The sequence below is a fragment of the Brachyistius frenatus genome, unplaced genomic scaffold, assembly GCF_029030835.1.
Source record: "Brachyistius frenatus isolate BFR_SWC_R1_liver_20210118 unplaced genomic scaffold, ASM2903083v1 Contig_41, whole genome shotgun sequence".
In the NCBI taxonomy this organism is placed as follows: domain Eukaryota; kingdom Metazoa; phylum Chordata; class Actinopteri; family Embiotocidae; genus Brachyistius; species Brachyistius frenatus.
This window is the reverse complement of record NW_027210640.1, coordinates 2,568,632-2,590,888: the sequence shown is the minus strand read 5'-3', so window position 1 is coordinate 2,590,888 and position 22,257 is coordinate 2,568,632. Positions and strand designations below refer to the sequence as shown.

At 41.4% G+C, this 22,257-nt stretch overlaps 2 protein-coding genes and 1 long non-coding RNA gene across 6 annotated transcripts in view; 1 reads left to right on the top strand and 2 right to left on the bottom strand.

The window, feature by feature from the left end:
* Nucleotides 1-683: 683 nt before the first annotated feature.
* On the bottom strand, nt 684-9,601 carry r3hdm4 (R3H domain containing 4). Of its 3 annotated transcripts, XR_011311060.1 has the most exons (9): nt 9,385-9,601; nt 7,579-7,736; nt 7,131-7,252; nt 6,663-6,780; nt 6,489-6,574; nt 5,325-5,410; nt 4,239-4,294; nt 3,905-4,097; nt 3,679-3,765 (listed from the first exon to the last, which is right to left on the bottom strand). XR_011311060.1 is itself a non-coding variant. In XM_069702346.1 (8 exons), the coding sequence occupies exons 1-8, from the start codon at nt 9,423-9,425 to the stop codon at nt 3,662-3,664; spliced, it is 771 nt and encodes a 256-aa protein (XP_069558447.1). In that variant the 5' UTR covers nt 9,426-9,601; the 3' UTR covers nt 684-3,661. The 3 variants fall into 3 exon arrangements, 2 of the variants coding, with proteins under 2 accessions (XP_069558447.1, XP_069558448.1); XM_069702346.1 differs by lacking the exon at nt 3,905-4,097 and having other exon boundaries at nt 684-3,765; XM_069702347.1 differs by having other exon boundaries at nt 3,672-4,097.
* Nucleotides 9,602-11,097: 1,496 nt separating this feature from the next.
* On the top strand, nt 11,098-13,949 carry LOC138623065 (uncharacterized). Its single transcript, XR_011311059.1, has 2 exons — nt 11,098-12,019; nt 13,392-13,949. It is a non-coding gene; the product is annotated as an uncharacterized lncRNA (long non-coding RNA).
* A 488-nt stretch (nt 13,950-14,437) lies between these two features.
* abca7 (ATP-binding cassette, sub-family A (ABC1), member 7) overlaps nt 14,438-22,257 on the bottom strand; it is a 29,419-nt gene continuing 21,599 nt past the window's right edge. For both annotated transcript variants that reach the window (XM_069702344.1, XM_069702345.1), the window contains 16 exons: nt 22,156-22,230; nt 21,822-21,991; nt 21,448-21,625; nt 21,080-21,195; nt 20,833-20,977; nt 20,602-20,725; nt 20,255-20,384; nt 19,709-19,835; nt 19,098-19,160; nt 18,602-18,708; nt 18,371-18,512; nt 17,908-18,042; nt 17,657-17,760; nt 17,356-17,448; nt 16,252-16,501; nt 14,438-15,637 (listed from right to left, as the gene is read on the bottom strand). In XM_069702344.1, the coding sequence (XP_069558445.1) occupies nt 15,161-15,637; nt 16,252-16,501; nt 17,356-17,448; nt 17,657-17,760; nt 17,908-18,042; nt 18,371-18,512; nt 18,602-18,708; nt 19,098-19,160; nt 19,709-19,835; nt 20,255-20,384; nt 20,602-20,725; nt 20,833-20,977; nt 21,080-21,195; nt 21,448-21,625; nt 21,822-21,991; nt 22,156-22,230 (2,436 nt within the window). In that variant the 3' untranslated portion in view covers nt 14,438-15,160. The remainder of the gene's footprint in view (nt 15,638-16,251; nt 16,502-17,355; nt 17,449-17,656; nt 17,761-17,907; nt 18,043-18,370; nt 18,513-18,601; nt 18,709-19,097; nt 19,161-19,708; nt 19,836-20,254; nt 20,385-20,601; nt 20,726-20,832; nt 20,978-21,079; nt 21,196-21,447; nt 21,626-21,821; nt 21,992-22,155; nt 22,231-22,257) is intronic.

Here is a 22,257-nt window from a genome sequence, read left to right as displayed (position 1 = left end):
CAAATTTCTCAGAATATTCTTGTTTCTATTTTCAGGCTCAGTGCAGGGAATCAACAAAATGAACACATCACACGAAAGACTTTAAAACTAAGAAAAAAATAAAATACTTAAAGAAGCTGCTGCTCACATCAGCTTCATTCATGCTGTTGTCATGTTCTGCTCCCGCGTCAGAGGAACAGTTTTGTATTTTGGTAAATAACATAGTTTGTTCCTCTTAGCATGTTTTTGCTGCTCTGTAGACGTATCAAAAAAATGATGCCTCTGCCTCTTTGTAATCTTGAATTTGTGAATTTCAACGTGATCAATAATGTCCTGTTTCTTTGTACTATACCGCCACCTAGTGGACCATGTCAAAAAAAAAATGTTTGTGGAACTTTTCAAAGTCTTTACAGGCACAATTCACCTAAAATGTCTCGTACTGTTTGATTTGTTCTGTAAAGTTTTACAATTTAACATTTCTGCCATTCAGTCTCAAATGTTTATTACACAGAGAAGTTTAGCGAGTACCTAGTTGGACTGTCGCGGGTCTGATGTCAACTACGCGAAGGTGAAGTCAAGTCAGAAAATATAAAGACTGAATTATTAAGGTGAAATGGGAGTTAAACGGACATTTATTAGAAACACCACCAGACGTGGCTGTAGGAGTTTTATAGAATAAAGTTAACAATAAAATGAGAAAAGCGTGGAAAAATATCTTAAATCCTTTAATAGTTGCAGTGATAATTATAAATACGCAGACATCATACACACACACACACACACACACACACACACACACACACACACACACACACACACACACACACACACACACACACACACACACACACACACACACACACACACACACACGGATGTTTCAGTTAGTGATTAAAGCTCTTGGACTATCACTCTATCATCGTTGGCACGGGTTCGTTAACCAAGTTTAATATTTACAGCACAACTGCTACGTAATAAAAGGTTGGCAAGCACCCCAGGGCGCCGGGGCGAACATGATCCAAACAAGTTCATCTCAACAGACAGAAATTGACACGGGGTGAAATCACTACATGACATTCAGAGTGACAAGTTCAAAGCCTGAGAAGTTGAATTTCCAATAAACGCACAAACTTTGGTTGTTGACAAAATGCACCAACAGGTCAAGTTTTGTTACACTACCCCACGACGGTGAAAAAAAAAACATCCGGGATAAGAATTTTCTTTTTTTTCTTAAATAACCTAGATACACGTTTCCAAAATGCAGTCAAGTACAAATGTAGAAATTTATGTACAGAACAAACAGAGGACCTCGTGTTCGTAAGGCAGAAGTGCTTTTCCAGGCTTGTAAATAGTAACATCGACATGAAACGCACCCGAGAGGAAGCGCTCCGCAGGTTTTCTACCAACAGTGAACCTCAAATATTTTTCTGTCAGTCTAACACATCTACTGCACGTACAGTATACTTTTAAAACGAGAACAATGTAAAAGTAGGCTTTAAAAGTGGTAACTGGGTGTAAACTGAGAGCACTGTGCTGGAATACATCTAAATGTACGAGAACACTTTTTTTTTTTTAACACGAATAAAAGTTCCTTATGTTTGAATGATGACCTTTACCGACGTAACACCAACACGTTTCTACACCGCTGGGCAGCGACGCACTCAAGAGGCGTTTTGAAAAAGAAAATAATGCTCACATGTTGCAGCGTTTCGGGCCGCAGTGCTTAAAGTTGTTACACAGTCGTTTCGCAGTTGTTACTCGGTGAATAAAGACGGCGTCATCGGTTAAACTTCAAGCGTATCGTATGTTGAATGACGACTGGAACACGCCCGGTGTGGACGCGGCGTCGGATGCATCGGGCAGAGTTTGAGCTGGCGGAAATAAAAAACAACAACAAAAACAAAAACAAACCTCCTCCGTCTCCTTTGGAGGCTCTTCTACACCAGAGGGACGATTGTGAAAGAGTAACTTTGCTTCCCAAGTAACGATGACAGACATCGTCACCTATGAGTGGTGTGTCTTTGCAGACAGAGAGACTAATATTCACGCTTCACACCTCCCTACAAACACAGATCCAACAGGCTAGTGCAGGGGTGTCAAACTCATTTTAGTTAAGGGGCCACATACTGCCCACTTTGATCTCAAGTGGGCCAGACCAATAAAATCATGGCATAATAACGCATACATAACGACAATATTTCTCTCTTGTTTAAATCATTGGTGAAGGTTTTTGGATGATAAACCCTATTTTAAGGTCTTTCTACAATAAACTAGAAACATGAAGACCAAAAACTCAAGACATCAGCCCGCTGTTTATCCGCCTGGGCTCTCCTCTGCAGATTCCCTAGCAGCGAGCGCTGCTGCCTCCGGAGCAGACGTCGCACTTACGCTGTTTTTGAAGCGATTACTGGATCGATTAAAAAAAAAAAAAAAAAAATTACAAAACGTTTGTACTCATAAACCTCCATATTCTCATAGAAATGCAATTTATGTCTTTCTGTAATTTTCACACTTAGCAAAGTCATCCGGCGGGCCGAGCTGGACCCCCTGGCGGGCCGGAATGCGGCCCGCGGGCCGTATGTTTGACACCCCTGGGCTAGTGGTTCAGGCAGTGATGCGTTGAGAGAGAGAGAGAGAGAAAGAGGGGTCTTGGCACCGTTAACACGCCGTCATCTGCTATCAGCACCGCAGGCTCTTCACCTGCCCGGACACAACAGCAGATCTCAGAGCTCACGGTCAATTTTCCATTATTTCCATTAGTCGAGCAGCTGCCTACACTGTGAGATAGCAGACGATACATCTCAGGAAGTAAACTCATTAAAAGGTGGAATGGGACGCTCGTCTGACAGAACAGTACTTTTATGCAAATTAAATGTTTCATGTTGTGTCGCTTCCTATTAGCACTGTGAAAAGGGACAACATGGACCGCCTGTTTATTTCCCTCCTGCTTCAAGGATTTACAGTTTCATACATCAGTCCTGATGCAACGCCACAACCAATCCAAATGAATTTGGGTGTAATTTGCATGAGATTACTATTACTTTGTCCCAAAGGTAAGAACGAGTGATCTCCATTGTACTCGTGATATATGAATGAGCAAACCCAAAAACTTTGGGAAACAAAAATTTGTTTTCCTTCCCCAGTTCCGTACTTCTGATTAGAAACCAGAAAACATTGGTTGGTGGATAAATGAATGACGCGACATCGCCGCTATTTTTATATCTTCAACAGGGAGGTGGAAAATGTAAAGTGTTGCCAGAGGATGGCGCGTGAGGTCGAGTTACCGACATGAACGCTGCACTCTTGAGTGCTGGGCGCTGCTTTCAGCGTTGCTTCGTCAGCCTCGCGTGTTCAGGCTCCGCTGTGCTTCGAGTTGCATGCTAACCGTGACATTTTAACAATCCTACACTTAGCATGCTTATATGTTAACTTTTAGCATTCACTACTCTTTCTTTTTTTATTTATTTTAATTTTATTTTAATTTTTACACACTGCATTGACGAGTTATGATGTGTTTACGGATAGAATTAATGGAAAATTCACTTCGGAAACCAGAGACCAACCAGAGACAAGTGAGGCAGGCATCTTCTCTGAGCCGGGAGGACGTTTCCGGACCTCGTGTGTGGAGGAGACGGGGGGTGGGAGGTCGGGGGGAGGTCGAGAGGGAGACGAGGTCCTGGTCTCAGCTCGTCTGCTGCAGGTAGGCGGACAGCAGCGGTTGAGGAGGCAGGAACTCCTCTCGTTTGTTCACCACCTCAGTCTGACGTGACCCGTTGAAGTCGGTACCTGAACAACAAACAGACTTTGATCGCTCTCGTGTGCCTGAAACACATTACACCGGCTGGGTAGGTGCAACCAGGCTGTGTAAACAGGATTATGTAAACAGAGAAGCGTCGATAAAAATGGTTAAAAATCTTTAATAGACCTGTTTGCGTTCTGGGTCTCTGTCTCCGAGCTTTTGATGGCCGACACAGATGACAATATTTCTCAAATGATTAACGGATGTTGCCCGCTTTAATTTTTTTACACAAAGTTTTCAAAAGGTATATCCTAGTCTTGATATTTTCTCATCATCACAGTGAAGAAGGCGTTTAAAATAAGCCATAAACAGAAATGAACTGCAAGAGAAAATCGAGAATGAATTCACAAAATGCATCTCTGAACATTCAAAAGGACATATTAACATATTTAAAAGTGTAAAGCGCTGACTAGTCGGACATATAGATCCGGTGTGTCTGGTATGTGTCACTTCCACTCACTTGCAGAGATGAGGTCCATGTACTGGCAGATGGCGTGAAGCAGCAGTCTCTCAAAGCTGATTCACAAACACAAACAACACAGACGTGACTCTCCGCTCCTCCTTGGCATCCTCCAATCATTTGCAATCAACTTGATTCAAGCCGAGTATGACTTTGCACGTCAGTCTATAAGAGTGTTTAAGGGGATTTATTTGCCGTTTTCTGACATCCTGTTTTTGTCTGTGTTGTTTTCCTGCCGCTGCAGTAACTCCACATCCAAGTGTGGCTCATACAGATTTCACGTAATCTGATATAAACTGGAAAATGTAATCGGGATCCATCAGTTTGGACTTTCAACCTGCATATTTGTCGAAGACCGAGGACATAAAAGTGTGTTAAAGAGGTGCGGTGGTGGGGTTGTGTGATTTCAGCCACCGATGAGACACGGAAGATGATCCGGGGAGACAGTATGAGTAACACGTTATTGAGTTTGAAGGCGCCGAAGCACTGCTCGGGGGTTTTACATCCTCGTCCTCGCCACCGCTTGAGGCCGAGGCTCACGGTGAGCACACGGACTCAAACATCCTCTAGAAGTCTTACTGTCAGGACCTCCACAACTAACTTCTGAAAAACATTTTCTCAAACCTTCAATTTATGTTTTCAAAAATTCCCTCTGTATAAAAATGAATATTTGTGTAGAGAGGAAGCCTTTAAGTGAACTGTGTACTTTTTAAAATACCTTTTAAATTAAATTGGATACCTGTTTCACAGTCATACCAGTACAAGTATAAAGGAAAATCAGAGGGGACAAACGTTCGTGTTATATCCCATTTTGTGCAGCAGAATATAACTAATTTCTAAAATGAAAACTAGTACTAATGAGTTAACTACGTTATTGTGACCTGGACCTGAACGGATGAATTAAAAATATAATTTCGTTCACATATTTATGTTCTAGCAAAAATCAACTATATTTCCCGTTATTTTCTTCAGGTCTGATGATGCAGCTTCCTGAAATCCAGAGATAATACCCTCTACGTCTTTTTCAATAAAAATAAATGCTTGTGGAGAGCTGTCGATAATTTGACTATCGAGGAGACTTCCTACCTGCTGGTGAGGTTGGTTTTGTAAACAGAGTGAGGTTGAGCGTTGAAGAAGCTCAGAAGGTTTTCCTCGAGAACTTCCAGCGTTCCCTGGGAGGACGAAAATAAACATAAAAGGTGTCAGGAGATAGAGAGGTGAGAGTTTTCATCTCCAAAACAATCCTGGCTTGTGCTTCAGGAGAAAAATACTAAACTTCATCAGGAAACCTCGGCTAGTCCAGGTTTCCTCCCTGTTCTCGCATCTCTGTTTATTATCTTTCATCATTGATAACAATTGGGCGCAAGTGTATTTTGGGGTTTTCTTCTTTTCATTGGCCACATTCAGATTACAGATTAGTAATTAACCTCCAACAGTCCCTGACTGACAATCAGAGGGTAAATCTGGTCAATAAAACATCTGCCCCACAACATCTGGTGCTGTGGTCAAACCTGTTTTACATACTGTTTCCTAAACGGCACAAAAACAGCCAAAGTAGAGTTGAAACAATCCGATCAGGCAAAAGATTGATTAGTTGAACGACAGAAAAGGAATCTGCAACTATATCATTATTACAAAGCACAAAAGCTGAGACTTTGGGTTCTGGAAAACTAAGAAGAACATTTTCCAAAATTTTCAAACAGTTTTTTAAACAAAAGGCACTACTGATTACTGACAACAATTTGCAGATTATTCAAAACTAAAATAAAAGCTGTTTCCCTCAGGGAAAGAAGAAAATACTTTTTCAATGGTGACCAAGAGACAAATCTCTGGGTTTGATACACAGCAGGATCAGAGAACAGACTAGTTAAAATGTGGCAACTACTCCCGAGAACATGTCTTCAAACTGTTATCGCGATTGTACAGACAAAAAACTAAAACAAGGTTGTTTTCTTCCTGTTAAAAGGGAGTTTTTCCTCCCAGCTATAGTTTATTTCTACAATGTTTTCAGGTTGTGTTGTCAAGACATAACTACGTTAAGTTCCCCGAGATGACTTGTGTTGGGGTTTGCTGCTGTCAAACTTGAAATGACTGTGCATACATTGGCTTCTATTGTATCCAAAAGTTCATACACACACACACACACACGCACACGCACACACGCACACACGCACACACACAGCTGAAGCAATCGGTAACCAAACGCGTAGTTTCCAAGCACAGTGAGAGATTTGAAGAGAAGACACTCACCATGGGGATTTGTTTCCGCCTCAGAGTCGTTCGCAGCCGGCGATCGATTCTCTGAAAGCAGTCCTGAGCACTGAAGGCTAGATTTACTGCAGAGAGATGAGTGCGGAGTCATCCAAACAGCTGTACTTAAAAAAAACAGCAGCCGACAAACAAAACGCAAACTGAGACGCTCACCATTCCTCTGGTCTTTGAGGAGCCGGTTGATGCATTTGGTCTTGGCCTCCTCCTTCTCCAACAGAGACAGCAGCTTCTCCTGCTCCTCACCGGAGCAACTCATGAAGTCATTCCACCGCTAAAACAACAGCACAACAAATAACACCGGTTACTTTAAAAACTACGGTCTCTGTTGGACGCCCCATTCGTGCAGGCTGATAAACAAACAAGGCCGAAGTGGACAAAACCTCAGGCAAGACTGAGAAGAAAACAAATCCGATTCAGGACTATCTTTAAAACTGCAAACACAATTTTAAAGCAGTTTCTTGAGGATCAACACACACGCTGATCTTTCTGTAGGAGTTAAATACACAACACGTTACACACTGACAGCATACGGTATGTTTTTACCTGAACTGTATGTAGTACTGGAAAGAAAGGCGTCAAGTCTGCAGCCAAAGGCCACTAATGAGCCGGGCAGATGTGTACCTCGATGTAGTTTCTGTTGGTCCAGGCTTCAGTGAACATGGATGGGATGGCGGGGTTACTGCAAACCTCCAGATAATCTTTGGAGCATTCATCCTTCTCGAGAAGATTCGTAAGGTAGCTCGCTGATTTTCAGAGGAGAAGAGCAGAGAGAGGATGACTGCGGTGTTATGAATGTAAAGAGTTAATGTTAACCTTACAACTGGAGCATCTGCATTTTTTTTTATAGCATTCACTAATTCAATGTAAATAGTCTTTTTCACAATTGTTCAGACTTGGTCCTGGACCACGAGGAGCCACGAAAGGCTTTAGAAAACATTTTTGCAGACCTGTAAACCGACTTTAAAGGTGTGAAATCTGTGGAGTTCCCCTTTCGATGCTTTCCCAGCACTGCTCAGCCTGCAGTGAATGACAGCATCTGATAATCTGATCATGTGAAATGGAAACTTACTGTTCTCCTGTCGGCGAAGGCTCTTCTTGCCTTTGGCCCGGGGAATGAGTTCGGAGTTGCGGATGGCTTGGTTGATGTAGAACTGCTTCTTTTTGGAAGGAGACACTCTCTTGGCAGGAGAGCTCGGCAGTGAGGTGCACTTACGCTCCTCTACCAGGCTGGAAAACACAGGACAGGACATAGATGTAGTCGATTTCAGTCGCACAAACCTTTAAGGGAAACTAGCAACTTCTCGCTGCTCTGGTTATTCCTCAATTTCCTAAAATACTTTTAACTACAACTTGTGTAAGTACAGGCATACACACAGCGCTGGTTTATATGCACAAGTAGTCGGGTTCATATCGTATGAATATGCACAGGAGAGATGGAAACCATCCCCATGTAAACGACTTGTGAGCATTCACGTCAATGAGATGGTAGAATGAAATCAGTTTGTTGTTTGAGTAGGTCTGCTGCAATTATTACATTATCGCCTGAACCTGATTACTTGGGCTGACCGCAATTATTTTGCATACTCTTTAGAACCGTTCCCGATTGCTCTGTATGAAAACAGCTGGATGAAAATAACACAAATGTCATATTCATTGTTTTCCACCATCGAAGTGGCGCTCCTTTAATGACGTTATCTCGTTGCACCTCCTTCTTCTATTATAGTTTATATGGCACATGAAAGGAGAATTAACACCACCATGGTGCATTGTTTATTTTGGTCCCTGTGATTGTCAGTCATTTCTTTGATATTTCAGTAATAGTCTGGTATTTAAGTTGTTATTCATGTCACATCATGTGTTGCTGCATTTTCTTAAGATCACAGTTATTGTTGTTTTGAAGTCAACGAGGACTTCAAATAGCAATTATTTTCATTAACAATAAATGTGTTGATTATCATCTCAATTAGTCAATCAATGGTTAACCACTGTTTCTTAAAGCGGAAGGTGCAGCCTGAAATGTCTCATTTTGTCCCAACCAACAGTCCAAAACCAAAAGATATTCAGTTTAATATCATGGAGGACTAAAAGAGCACCAAAAAAATAAATACATAAATAAATAAATAAATAAAAGAATTCCTAATTAAGAAGCAGAAATCACAGAAATGTAGAATCTTTTTCTTGAAAATAAAATGACTCCAGATGATTAAATGACTATCAAAATAGGTTGGGTTTTTTTTTTTTCTCTCCATCAACCAATTCATTAATTGACTAATCTCAGCAACACCTTACCTGCTGCGTGAATACTGGGCCATTACGATCCAGGAAATAACAAAGATAAATAACATCCAACAAGCATGAAAGCTGATGATCAGTAACTGGCAGGATGATGAGTAATGCTCTCTTGATCATCTCTGCGGTGGTTTTATATGGATCAGATCCTGCAGCTTCTTCAGATGTGGGTCAGTGGGTGTAAACTGAGGAGGAGGCCTCTGCTGCCAGCTTGCTCAGCTGATGCCTTTTTTAATTTAATTTTTTTTTTTTTTTAAATTTTATTAGCAGTATAATATGATTTCACCTGTGCCTGCGTTAACTAGGATTTGAAAGTCTATCGATTTAAATGGCCTCCACGACAACCCACATAAACATGTAGGCTATTTAGTTAGCTGCTAAAAAAGGCTAACAAGGAATTAAACTAATAACTAAAATGCCGACCGGGACTTTCCGGAGTTTTGTTGATTCGCTTGCGGGGATTAAGTTGAGCTTCAACAAACAAGTATTTGAAGATAAAGCTAGACGTTTACTTTTAACTTGATTTGTAATTCCGGTTAATGCTCACAAGCTCGATGACGTAACAGACCCGTCGATCTTTACTCACATATAATCCTGCTCTTCATTGTTATTTGTCAAAACGACCATCTTAGTCAGGGCGGAAAGAGACGGAGAGACCACACCGAGTGCGCTTTTACGGAACGTGGGGGGGGAATAAATAAAATATTAGCTGGTGCGAAAGACAAAAGTTAAAAAAACAACAACAGTGCGAGTGTTTGTTTGGCAGATTAGCAGGTAAACGAGCTTTGACAGTGGGCGGAGCCAAGAGAACAAAAATAGCCGTTGTCCTCCACACAAACAAAGAGGGGTGAAAATGCGAGAGTGCTCACTTCGTCTGTAAATAGAGGAGAGAAAATATATAGGTTTAAAATATAAAAGGTTATATTTCCTTTTAGAAATTAATGTAATTTTAATTTGTTACGTTTGAATTTAGATTGCAAGAAAATACGTTTAACATATTATGCATGAATAGTATAATAATAATAATAATACTTGTAATGAAGGTTAAATACACAGTTGTACTAAAACACATTCTAACTATTACTACTAGAAAGCATATTTTTTGGACTACATCCTAAAAACAAATTACAGACCTGTACACAATATCGACATTGGCATTTTTAGTGATCAGTTGTTATATTTATTGGAAACATTATTGTTGTAGTCGGAAGACAAATAAAAGGTGTGGCCTACAGCGACCACAGAATATTTCAATCATTTTTATTTCACTCTATTACTATGATTATTACGCGTTACACTTAATTTTTTTTTTTTTTTTAGCCCTGTGAATATTGTGAGGTTATAAAAATGATATGTTGGATGTGCAACAAGCAGTAACCTTTACCGTTCATTTGGAGTTGTGTTTTTTTTGCTGAATAATTAATCTAAATTCAATATTTTTGCAACAACAACTGATCATATTTGCGGAAAAGAATCTCCTTATGTCTTACTAATAATAAACACAAAGAGAAAGTAAACAGAAACAAATTTGCATGAGCAGAGCGCGCAACGGGGATTTCAATCTCCCGAGCGGGTCATCTCGCTAATAGACAATCGTCGTACAACCTTAGGAAACACAAATTCCTGTTCTATCTTCAAAATAAAGTTCATAAATCTTTCAAATCCGTCATCTTAAAGTTGTTTTATTTGTTTTTTTTTGTGGCTCCGACATTATTTGCGCTTTAATTCAAGTTGACGTTTTTCTACTCATTAAGGGGTAATGGAGTTTGTGTGCATGTTACCATAACAGCAGGTTTAATTGGCCCTCTGTCGAGTCACATCAACGGTTTCCAGTCGTTTTCTCAGCTGCTGCAGAAATTCTGTTGGATCGGAGAGGAAAGTTTTTTCTAGTAATTTCACAACGTTTTCTGAGAAATGTTTGGACAATATCAGAGAAGATTCTTGGATTTGTTCTCGTGTGTATTTTGGAATGGAGAAAGAGAAGAAGACGAGGATACCGAAGTTAGAAAAGCCTGAACCTGACGCTTTCCCACTGATTGTGTGTGAAATTAAGAAATCAGTTCGCAGCATGAGAACTGTGAAGTCAAAGGAGAGGACGAAAGAGACCACGTCGGACAGCAGGTCCGCGACGGACAAGGGTAAGACTGCATGTGAGACATCAGGGAACATAATGAGGCTGCGTGTCAACTTGATGCCTGTTCTGGCTTCAGCCAAGGAGCCTGTGGAGGAGGAAGAGGAGGGAGAAGAAAATTACATCTATACAAGTCAAAACAAACCAGAAAACAACAGCAGCAGAAACAACACATCTGTGTGTAATTTCTTGAAACAGACATGGAGCTCAGGTGATTGTCAGTTAGGATTAACTTCAGAGAGAGCAACAAAACCCAAGCAACCACAGAGTCCTTGGTTTGTGTTTCCGCCTATTACTCAAATAAAACAAGCTCCTGTGGAGGAGGGAGAGGAGGAAGAAGAAAATGACATCTGTACAAGTCAAAACAAACCAGAAAACGGCAGCAGAAACAACACATCTGTGTGTAAATCACCGAAACAGACATTCAACTCAGGTGATTGTCAGTTAGGATTAACTTCAGAGAGAGCAACAAAACCCAAGCAACCACAGAGTCCTCGGTTTGTGTTTCCGCCTATTACTGAACTAAAACCAGCTCCTGGGAGGTGTGATTGTCAGAAGACCCAGAGGTGCCGCACGCCTCTGCCTTCCATCACTTTATGTCAGCAGGAAACAATCAGCTCTCCAGACTTTACAAGAAAAGTCTGTGGAGGCGATGCACCAGTTACAAGGCAGGTGTCGGACAATCCCCCGTGCTCCAACAGTGTGAGTTAACTTCAAAACGTGACGACTCGTAGTGTTTAGGGACATTTTTATTATTGCAGACATCTGCTCTTAAAGATCCTACTAAGTGGTGAAGGAGTGTTTAAAGACTTTGGCAGTTGTAGTATGGGAAACAGGATCGAGAGTCTCTGGGCGGACAGAATTTGGGAACATTTTTGTCTCCTGTTTAGACTTCACTCTTGTCTGTGCAGAGATCGGCCGAGTTTCGTCTTGCCGACATCTCCCTGTCCAGCTTGGACGCCCTGCTGCAGACAGTCACAGAGAAATTGAGGAGGGACAAGACAGGCGGCGATGAAGCACCATGGAGACGAGTACAGTCCGACCATGTGCTCACGAGTGTCAGGCAGCAGGATGGAAACATGTCCAACATGTAGGCTATGTTTGGTAGATTTGGGTAAAATCTTTTACAGAATATAAAAATGTATTCTTAGTCGTAGAGCAAAAGGTAAGTTCACTATTAGAGTTTATTAGAGTACAGCATCATCCATATTTAATTATACGTCCTCAGTGTTGGATCCTGTCAGACCATCTACAGAGTATCTGAAGGAATTTTCTTTGCACATTTTATTATTCATTATTTAAATGACATTACATGACAAGACATTGGCGCATGTAGAACAATTGTTGCGAATGCAGGTGTTGGTGTAGTTTTCCAAATGTCAAAACAGGATGTCGATGTCTGGCACATTATTTAAACAGAGAGGTGTAAATACTGTATGTTAATGTGTGATTAAAAGGGCCAGTGTGTAGGATTTGGGAGGATTTATTGTCCGAAATGGAATATAATATTCATAAATATATTTTTCATTAGTGTTTAATCACATGAAACTAAGAATCATTGTGTTTTTGTTACTTTATAATGAGATCTTCATATCTACCACAGGGGAGCGTGTCTCCCACCATGTAGCTCGTCATGCTTCTCAAGTAGCCCAGAAGGGACAAAGCAAACAGAAACACCGACCCCAGACGAGGACTTTTATGTTATATTGAAAGCCACCATGCGGAGAATTCAGTTAGATGTAATCAAGCAGCCTGATGTCACTCATTGGTTTGTGAACTACTGTTATGAAGCCTCGAATTCGGCCTTTCAGCCGTCGCCATCTTATTATTTTGGAGCCAGAAGTGACCATATTTAAACGAGCTGGCTAGATCTGATTGATAACTTGAGGACACTACATCCCGCCCACCTGCAGCTGAAACCTGACTGCCCCACCGGTCTGTCAATCAAACAGACACGCCACCAAAACATACTGCTTTTTGAGGTCTAATATCTAATTAATGACTGGATTATTTTCAGATGGACCGCCAGAAAACTGATAAGGAGTGACTTTAGTGAAAGATACAGTTATGACTTGTACAAAAAAAAAATGGATTGACTTTGTATTTCAAGAGAGAAATTTAATGAGAGTCTATGCAGCCAAAGCCAATTTGGAGCCAACCCCTAGTGGCCCTCAGTGGTATCACAGTTTACGGTACTTTTGCATTCGCCCCATTTTTCAAACCTGAAATTACTAGAATCTTTTATATGTTTAAAAAAAAAAAATCTAATTTAAAGATATTAAATTACAATTACAATATCGATGACTTAAGTCTAAACATATTATTACTGAATCCTTGAACCCAAGTGTATACCCTACTAGTAAAAATGTTTTCAGTGAACATAGAGTAAAACGAACTCGTACATGAACAACAGCATCAAATAAAAGACTTCAGTTCTGTTTTGTCTTTTTTCCTTTAAACAGAGGAACAGTAACGGGAACATCAGCAGGTGGCTGCGCAGGAGACGGACAGATGAGACTCCCTCCACTTTCTTCTCCACCCAAACCCACACTCATCTTCACCATGACGAAGATGAACCTCCTGACATCCAACAATCTGCAGTGACTCGTCAAAAACCAACAGACTGGACTCACAACATGCAGCACAGTGTTTTAAAAATGGTACTGGAAATCATATATTTATTTTCTTTCAGGACAAAACCTTTACAACAGACATTGTTTTCCTCTATGGTAGCATACTTTCAGGATATAACGATCATCTCGCAGCGGATGCAAATATAAATTAAAGTTCAAGTAGAACTGTACATTCAGTAGAACAGACTTTCATTCCAAAATGAGACGTCCAGCTTCAAGTTCAGGTTTTAAATTATTTCAGTATATTTCAAAACATTTAACTGAAGATGATTTTTCAGTCGTTTTGCTTTATTTTTCAGAGACAGACAGGAAATGTGGCAAAGAGCAGGAGAGTGAGAAGTCCGAACCGCTCGGCCACGAGGTCGCCTTTTATCATTTTATCTTTTTTTTAAAACAGTTTGCATTTTGGAATGAAACCCTTCTGATACTTTATGTTTGTCTCATGCCTGTATTTACTATAGTAATATAATATCTTGTACATATCTAACAGTGCAGTAACATTCAGCAGTCGTGTCATTTGTTTGACAACAAATAAATAAAGTGTCTATCGTAAAAACAACTGTTGAAGGTAAAGTTAAAATGTCTTGGATTGTTTCATCTTTGATATATTATGATGTCTTTAATTTAATTTGGAGAGTTTGGCATCTTGCGTTTCAATTTAAAATACAGCTGAAACTTGAGCCCGAGTCTGTCGTTTCATATTTTCGTAATTAAATGAGATTTCCAGAACTTTCCAGGACCGCTCAGGAATCCCGCTAGTCTGATTCCCAAACATGACATACAGAAAGATGGAAAGCAAGACATAACTTCATTAATACAAAAAGAAACCAGGCAGACTCCTCCCCATCATACATAATACCCTCCACTGGACAGTGACACTGTTGGCCAATGACAAACCACACAAAATATATACAAAAAAAAAAACATTTTGACAGACAAAAGGAAAAATAAAGTTGAAATTTACAAAACAACAACAGCTGAAAAGTTCTTCAATAAAGATTTAAGAGGTATTCAACAATAAACTTGCAATAGAATTCTCACCCTGTAACAGATATATTGTATATTGTCCTGAAACAGCCTCTCAAATGCTTTCTGAGCTATAAATACGAGTTCATAGTTACATGTAAACACATGTATGTCAGCGACTGTCTGAGTGTTTGCAGCATTTTCTTTTTTAAAGTGCTTTCTGGAACATAAAGATGAGACTGTAAGAGGTCCACTGATTGAGTCCTGAGGAACACCTCTCACTGTTTTCACACTGAGCCCTGCCTAATACTCATCCAGGGGAAATAAGCCGTTGCTTTGGAGAGAAGACACAGTGGAAGATTTATCAGCCCATATAAAGTGAACAGGTGAACAAGGCACCAAAGCCGTTATGAGGAAGGACTTTTGGTTCGTTCTTCAGAAGATAAATTACTGTAACTCTAAAGACTAATTTTTCCCCCACAGTAACACTTTAGTCCTTTTTTTTTTTGTCTGTCTTAAAGAGCTCAGGTGATTCATGTTGTTGTCACACTGTGCATCTTTCACATGAACATACAGGGAGTAATAAAAAGCTTCTGTCTGTCTTTGGTCCGTTCGTGTTGCACCAGTCCACTTCAGAGTGCGCTGTCCTGTAAGTTGCTGCCGACTATAAAGAGAGCAGAGGGATCTTTGCTGGAGCTCTCTGCTCTGTGTTTGGACATTTGAGGTTGAGTGGTTCCTCTCTGAACACCACTACTGCTGCTGCTGGACGCGCTGCTGCCCCTGCGGCTCGTCTGAGTTGACTCCAGTCCCTTTTCCTCCGGCTGGGACAATCTGCTCATCGCCACACCGCTGCTCTTCTCTGCGGTAGATTTCCCCTTGCTAGCTTTTGCCTTTTTTGGTTTACCTGCTTTTGGATTGCTGTCCGATGACTTCCCCGGCGGCTGCGGAGCTTTGCTCGGCTGAGGAGGTTTGACCGGTGGTTGTGGTTGGATGATGGTTTCGGGAGGGTTTATTTGGGCGGGCGGGTTCGGTTGGACCGTCCCATTGCTGACGACCACATCTGTGAGATGGTCGTCATCAGTCTGCTCTTTAGCAAAGCTGACAAACACCTACAGAAACAAAGGCGCTTTAGTGTCACATCGATTCATATCCATATGATTGTTTTTCCATCCATTAAGATTCAGCTATTGCTTGCTTTCTTGTTGTGAACACATCTTTGCATGCATGCTAATATATCCAGTAGAAGCATTCGTGCTGGCTTGTAGCTGCTTTTTCAGAATAACTAAGAGTCAGCAACATTAAATACCTTAAAGCTAAAAGTCAAATCCGCAGTTTAAACATTTGTAACATTTCAGAGTAACATGTATAAATGCATAAAGAACTTAGGTAGATTCAGATCAATGGGTGGGATTCTCAATACCTTTCCCCTTATTGACCCAACCCTCAGTTTATTTTGTTATTATTGTCAAGTAAATCAAAGAACACAATTTGGAGTACTGATTCACGGAGATTACAGCTTCTCTGAACTTTTTCATCCACCTTAGTATTCTTATTAGCTATTCATTCAAAGACACTTCAATTCTTGTTGTCTTCCTGAGAATAAAGGACTGGATGCACTAGATCCCAGATCAGGACAATCACACCACCTTTTGCAGAAATGTTTATCAGTTAACACGCTGGAGAGGTTTGAATGGTTTCATCGCAGCCGCATCGTCGCCCTCACCTGGTCCAGCGTGGTCTGTGAGACGGAGAAGTCGACGATGTCCAGCTCCTCGTAGTTGTTGGCCAGCACGTCAAAGACCCGAGCCAGGGAGCAGGTGTGCGAGGGCAGCTGGTACTGCAGCACGTTCTGGTGCTGCTCCTTCAGCTCGATGCTGGGAAAAGACTTCTGCATGTAGGTGCTGACGAGAGACGAGTCGGGGTCGGATTTGGTGTCCCCCAAACGGAGGATGATGGTGTAGCCGTCGCCGAACCTGAAAGACGGGTTGGATGGAAACAAAAGTCAAGATTCAACATGTCACCTTCACATCAATACAGTTAAAAAAAAATGGAGCGTGCTGTACGTGACAGGTTGCAGTCCATCACAGGGCAAGACAGAGACAACCATTCACACTCACATTCACACCTGCAGCCAATTTAGAATCACTAATTAACCTAACATGCATGTCTTTGGACTGTGAGAGGAAGCCGGAGTAGAGAAAGAAAACCCATGCATTTATATGTAACAAATCCAACTCTGCCATGAACCAGTCCTGCTTCCTGATTGGTCCAATACAACCAGAAATACTAAGGAAGAAGCTATACATGTTCCAGCAGGTTAAAAAAAATCATCTGAATGACAAACACCAAAACATTTTATATCTTTATCATCTCATCTAAAAGAATTTGATGGTAATTTATAGCTTTAGGATTTTATGATCATTTATGACCCGGATCTAAACTGTATTGTTTTCCATGGCACTAATGGTGAATTGATGATCCGTAACTTTAGTCAAATCATGTTGAAATCATGTTTTCTTTGACATCACAGTTCAGAGCCTGATTGCTTCAGTTTTCTGTCGTCTCATGACTGTAAACCTCATCAAGTGACCGAATCAGCCCGTTTTAGTGTGGCGCTAAACTCTCACAGATATCAGCACAGACACGATCCTTCACGGACCTCTTCACCTCAGAGGAGAATCTCACGAGGCAAACTTTGTTTTCAAAAAGCCCAGTGTTAATTTAGAGATTGATACAGCCGAGGAGGGGGAATGCACGACTGAATGAATGCACAATGTAGACTGAATACATAAACATTAAACCGGGAAGGAGTGTAGTGTGTGGTTACCTGTTCTTCAGGTGTTGTACAGATCCGAGACACTGAAACCTGCCGTTGACCATGATGGCCATCCTGGTGCAGAGAGCCTCACACTCCTCCATACTGACCAAACAGACACAGAGTAAAACACATTAACATTTACACTCTAAATAAAGCTTTAGCTGCAAATACAGCAGTAGATGATTTTTTTTTTCTTTGCATCATGTTTGTGTGGTGTGATGGAGAAGTGAGTTGTGTCATCCCCTGTCTTGGACTAAAATCCCTTTCTCTTGGGTTTGTACATGATAATTCAGAGTCCATCTCCTCCTACCTGTGGGAGGTGAGAACTACAGCTCTTCCCTCTTTGGTGACGCTGAGGATGCAGTTCCACAAAAACCTTTTGGCTTTTGGGTCCATACCAGTGGTGGGCTCATCCTGACAGCAGGCGAAGGAAGGAAACAAAGAGCAATATGTGAGTTAAGATAATGTGCGTTATGGATCGAGGTCACTCATTTCTGAGAGGTTCATCCTTGGTTTCGTGAATCAAGCTTTTGCTCTCCAGCTGTTCTGTTTAATCCTCACCAGGAATATAACAGGTGGAGCACCGATGAGGGAGATGGCCGTGGAGAGTTTCCTCTTGTTGCCTCCGCTGTAGCCTCCGGCCTCCTGCTCTGCATACTGGGTCAGCCCCAGCCTCTTTACCCCCCACTGCGCCACCTACAGAGCAGCAGAGTGACATACATCACTGAGACAGAGCAGCATGTTCAGTGTAAACAACTGGCCCAAATCCATTTTTGACTTTGTCAAGATAGCGCTGAGTAGACAGAGAAGAAAAGTGGCGGAAGGGAACAGGGGAAAAACATGCAGTAAATATCCGGCCAGAGGACTCGCTGCATGTGGTACGAGCCCTTACCACTCAGCTACCGGGTTGCCCCGACCTTTGACCTCTCAAGGTAACATAAGACGTTTTATATAAAGACAACAACTCTTCACTGCATCTTTCTTCATTCATTGTACCTTCAGGCTTATCTTTACGTGAAGTTACCTTGGTGACAGACACCTCTGGCACTCCCCGCAGGCGGGCGTACAGCTCCAAATGTTCCCGACCCGTCAGCAGGTCACTGATGGCGTCAAACTGCGGACAGTAACCCATCAGCTGGTGGACTTGCTCCATGTCTGTCAGAACACTGAGAACCAAACAGATGATATCAGGGATTTAGTAATACAAAGCTTTTGTGGAGGTTGAAGTCACTGCAGCTGTGACCAAGTTTCTTACCTGTGGTTACTGAGGAAAGCCTTTCCGTGTGTGATGGGTGTATCACCAGTCAGCATACGAAATGTAGAAGTCTTCCCTGCTCCGTTCACCCCGAGCAGGCCGAAACACTGGAGGGAAGACACAGAACAACACCATTTTACAAACATATTTTATTCCCACTTAACATAACCTTTAAGCAGCATAAGCTTGTAGTAGCTATAGTAGGAGCTGAAACAGTAGGAGCAGTATTAGCAGCAGGAGTAAGAAGTTACAGTATTTGTAGAAACTGCAGCACTACTTGTAGAAGTATTAACAGTAGCTGTAGAAGCAGCAGCTAAAGTAGAAATAATAACAGTACCAGTAATAAAATAACCATTATGATACATCACCTGAACTGAGCAAACTAGCAAAGATCTCAGATATTGACTGAACAGATGACAAAGACAGAGCTGGAAGTTACAAACGTGTGTCTGTCGTCACTGCACTGCGACGTGATCATTTGGTGTGTAACTCTCACCTCACCGCGGGGAATCCCGAGACAAAGACGATCTACCGCCGGCTTTCTGCCTGATTTATAAACCTGAAAGACAAAAAGTTATCAAATGTGACTTCACAGTGATGCAGTCGTGGAGAGCAGCAGTATGTCAGTGTCGGACCAGAAGTAGAGGAGAGAGCTCATCGGTGTGACTGAACGCATGTGTGGGTGCAAAAAGATGTTTCAGATATTAAAAAAAACCTGCACTGGTTGCATTATATTGAGTTGCACAAGTTATTATCTGTATAAGAGCGGACGTCAGTATGTATCCGAGGAGAAAACGGGCTTTTATTGTGAAGCAACTGTATGATAAATAAATTGGCCAATAAAGTAGTTGTCAGTTAACAGAAATGTGCCTTTTTGTTGTGATTCTGTGACAATTTATGCATTGGTTTACAGTTGTAGGTATGATGGCAGACAAACAAACAAGAATACACATCCAGTTCTTACAAACAGGATTTAAATAAGAAGTGTAAATCATTTGTAAGCGTTGTCATTTCATCAAAGTCAGCTAAAAGCAGAGATTCAGCCACAACAGTGTTGGAGAGGAGGACGATGACACACAGTTCCAGTTGTACTGTTTATCTTTATACCTTGCTCAGGTCAAACATGGTGAGAATGTCGAACTGGGCTCTACCACGTTTGACCCTCTCTCTCTCCCTGGCAACGTCCTCGTCCTCCGGACCGAGAGGAGGCATCACAGGATTTGTCCACCATGGCCTGAAGAAAGAGAAAACATCCCTCTGTATTATAAAGCTCTGCTACTGTGGAATGGTGTAACTATGAAAACAATCTGTGTCCGGTTTCAACACAGACAGACACGTTCATTTATCTCATCTACAAACTACAAAATTTGTCTAATTAATTCATGATTTATTTAGTCGGATTTTTATTCATTCATCTGACAAACATTCATGATGACATAAACAAATTGCAATGGTACGTTATGCTTTAAACTCCTGCAGGAGATCTAAGTAAAGAAAAAAAATAACCATAACTGAACACGTCAATGGTTACTGCCACTGTGCTGAAACATTAATAATGTTCAAACACTGTGTATCATCTGATGAATGGTAGAGAAGTTCTGAGATGAAAAAAAAAAAACTGGAAAAAGAAAAGGGGGAGATAGTTAAACATACCTGAAGCGAATGAAGAACTTGTACTGCAGGAGAATAGTGAAGATGAAGAAGATAACACCTTCAGCTGCCATGGCGAACAGGTTCTTCCCGACAAAGTCCCACTGAAGAGGGTCCAGAGTCTGTTTGGTGCCTGCAGAGGACACAGACACATTCTTTATTTACACATATGTCTTCTTGTATATATTTAATGCCGTGTCTAACATGCAGGTCAAGTGTTTGTATACACTCCTGATGAAAATCTTCTTTTGTCTACAAAAACAAAAATGAGCAGCAAGAATGAAAACAAACAACTTTACAGTGTCCTGAGGTAAAGGCAGATATCTTTTTAGAGGCTGACATTCAGGTACCGAGTCTCTGGAAGGCGTCTGCCATGGCCTGGTTTTTGGCCATGTCGATGAGTCCTCGTCCCAAGCAGAAATGAGGGAAGATTAAAAACACCTTCTTCAGGATCCTGTTGACTTCATTGAGATGCTAGAAAGACAAAATCATCCACAAAGCATGTACCAGTTAAAGGAGCATTCATTCAAATGATTGCTTATTTTTATGATGTCGTATACTCCGGCTGGATTAGTTTATACCTCATCTACAAACAGCTCAAGGACGAAGGTGGCGACGCTGCCGTTGATTCCAATGAAGAGGTTGATGGAGGTCAGCACCACATAAGCTGTGCTCGGCACGGAGAACAAAAAGGATGCTGGGTACATCAGAGGGGTTATGGACCACCTAGAAAGGATCATTAGGTTATCCAATCAGAAAAGACAGACACACTTATTTCCTTATTTAAGATAAGAGATCTTAGAAGTGTGACACACTGCTGAAACGCACCCGTAGAGCAGGAGGAGGAGGACGAGAGCCGGCAGGTTGGTCTCAGAGACGTACGACTGCTGCTGGAAACTGATGAAGATCAGCACCACCATGGTGGCCGGGACGGTGTAGTTTAACTGAGAAAATGACAACAATAAAATTCAGTAAAAAGAGCCTCATGTTGTATACGAGCCAGTGAATATTAATCTCTGCTGTTGATAAAGTAATGCAGATCATCGACTGAAAAACTGGGGGGGAGATCTTACACCTTCTAAACATGATAAGCCTGACAGTGCTTGAATATAAGAGAAAGTGTGCGGTTTCTGTTTCAGGTTGTGTGCCTGCTGGAGTGACAAAGATGTCTCTTCTCCTTCCTTTTGAATACTGACCATGTCCCAGAGAAAGTTGGCCAGCCAGTAGAGGATGGGTTTGACCCCGCTGACAAACTGCAGGTGTTTGGCTTTGCTGACTCGCTCCTCAATCAGAAAAAGGATGAAACTGGCCGGTACGAAGGACATGGCAAAGATCACACAGATGGAAACCAGAACATCTACTGATGTGGTCATCCTGGAAGAGAAAGCAGGCGGAAACACACATTAAAATACAAGAAAAGATATTTTGTGAAAAAACAAAATACTGCCTGACAATTGTTTTGATTTGTTTTTAAACATTTTGGTGCATTTACTACATATTTGCATCACTGCTTTCCCTTTTCAAAGAATATGGAAAATCTAAACCTAAATCTCCAGTACAGTGAACTCACATGGCCATTTCAGTGAGTTGCTCCTTGGTGAGGTTGAGTGGGTGATTGTAGGCCGTGATGCCGTGTCTTCTCCTCTCTGGACCAGGCGGGAGGCTCGCTCTCAGCAGCCCGTTGTTCATCACGTTGACAAAAGACACCATGGAGTGCCAACCTTTGTTGTTGTACCACACCTGAGTACAGCAAATACAGAAATGACATTTAAAATGGAAAAGAGCTCTGACCAAAGTAACTGAAATGCTGTCGGAGCTGCTGGAAATATTCAAACACAAAGTCTGATTTTCTTCATTTGGCAAAGAAGCAGAAAAATAATACACTGGACTTGACAACCATTTACCTTGACATTGTTTTGACTGTTTAGTCCTCCCACAAACTCTGGCAGTCTGTTTAGCAGATGATCCAGTGAACTGTTCTGTGATGAACAAAAGAAAATGAAGGC

Coding starts and splice junctions, on each gene's coding strand:
- r3hdm4 (XM_069702346.1), bottom strand. CDS start 9,425: ATGGTCGTTTTGACAAATAACAATGAAGAGCAGGATTATAT. Junction 4,295..5,324: donor AAAACCAACCTCACCAGCAG/GTAGGAAGTCTC, acceptor TTTGTGAATCAG/CTTTGAGAGACTGCTGCTTC. Junction 3,766..4,238: donor CATGGACCTCATCTCTGCAA/GTGAGTGGAAGT, acceptor TTTGTTGTTCAG/GTACCGACTTCAACGGGTCA.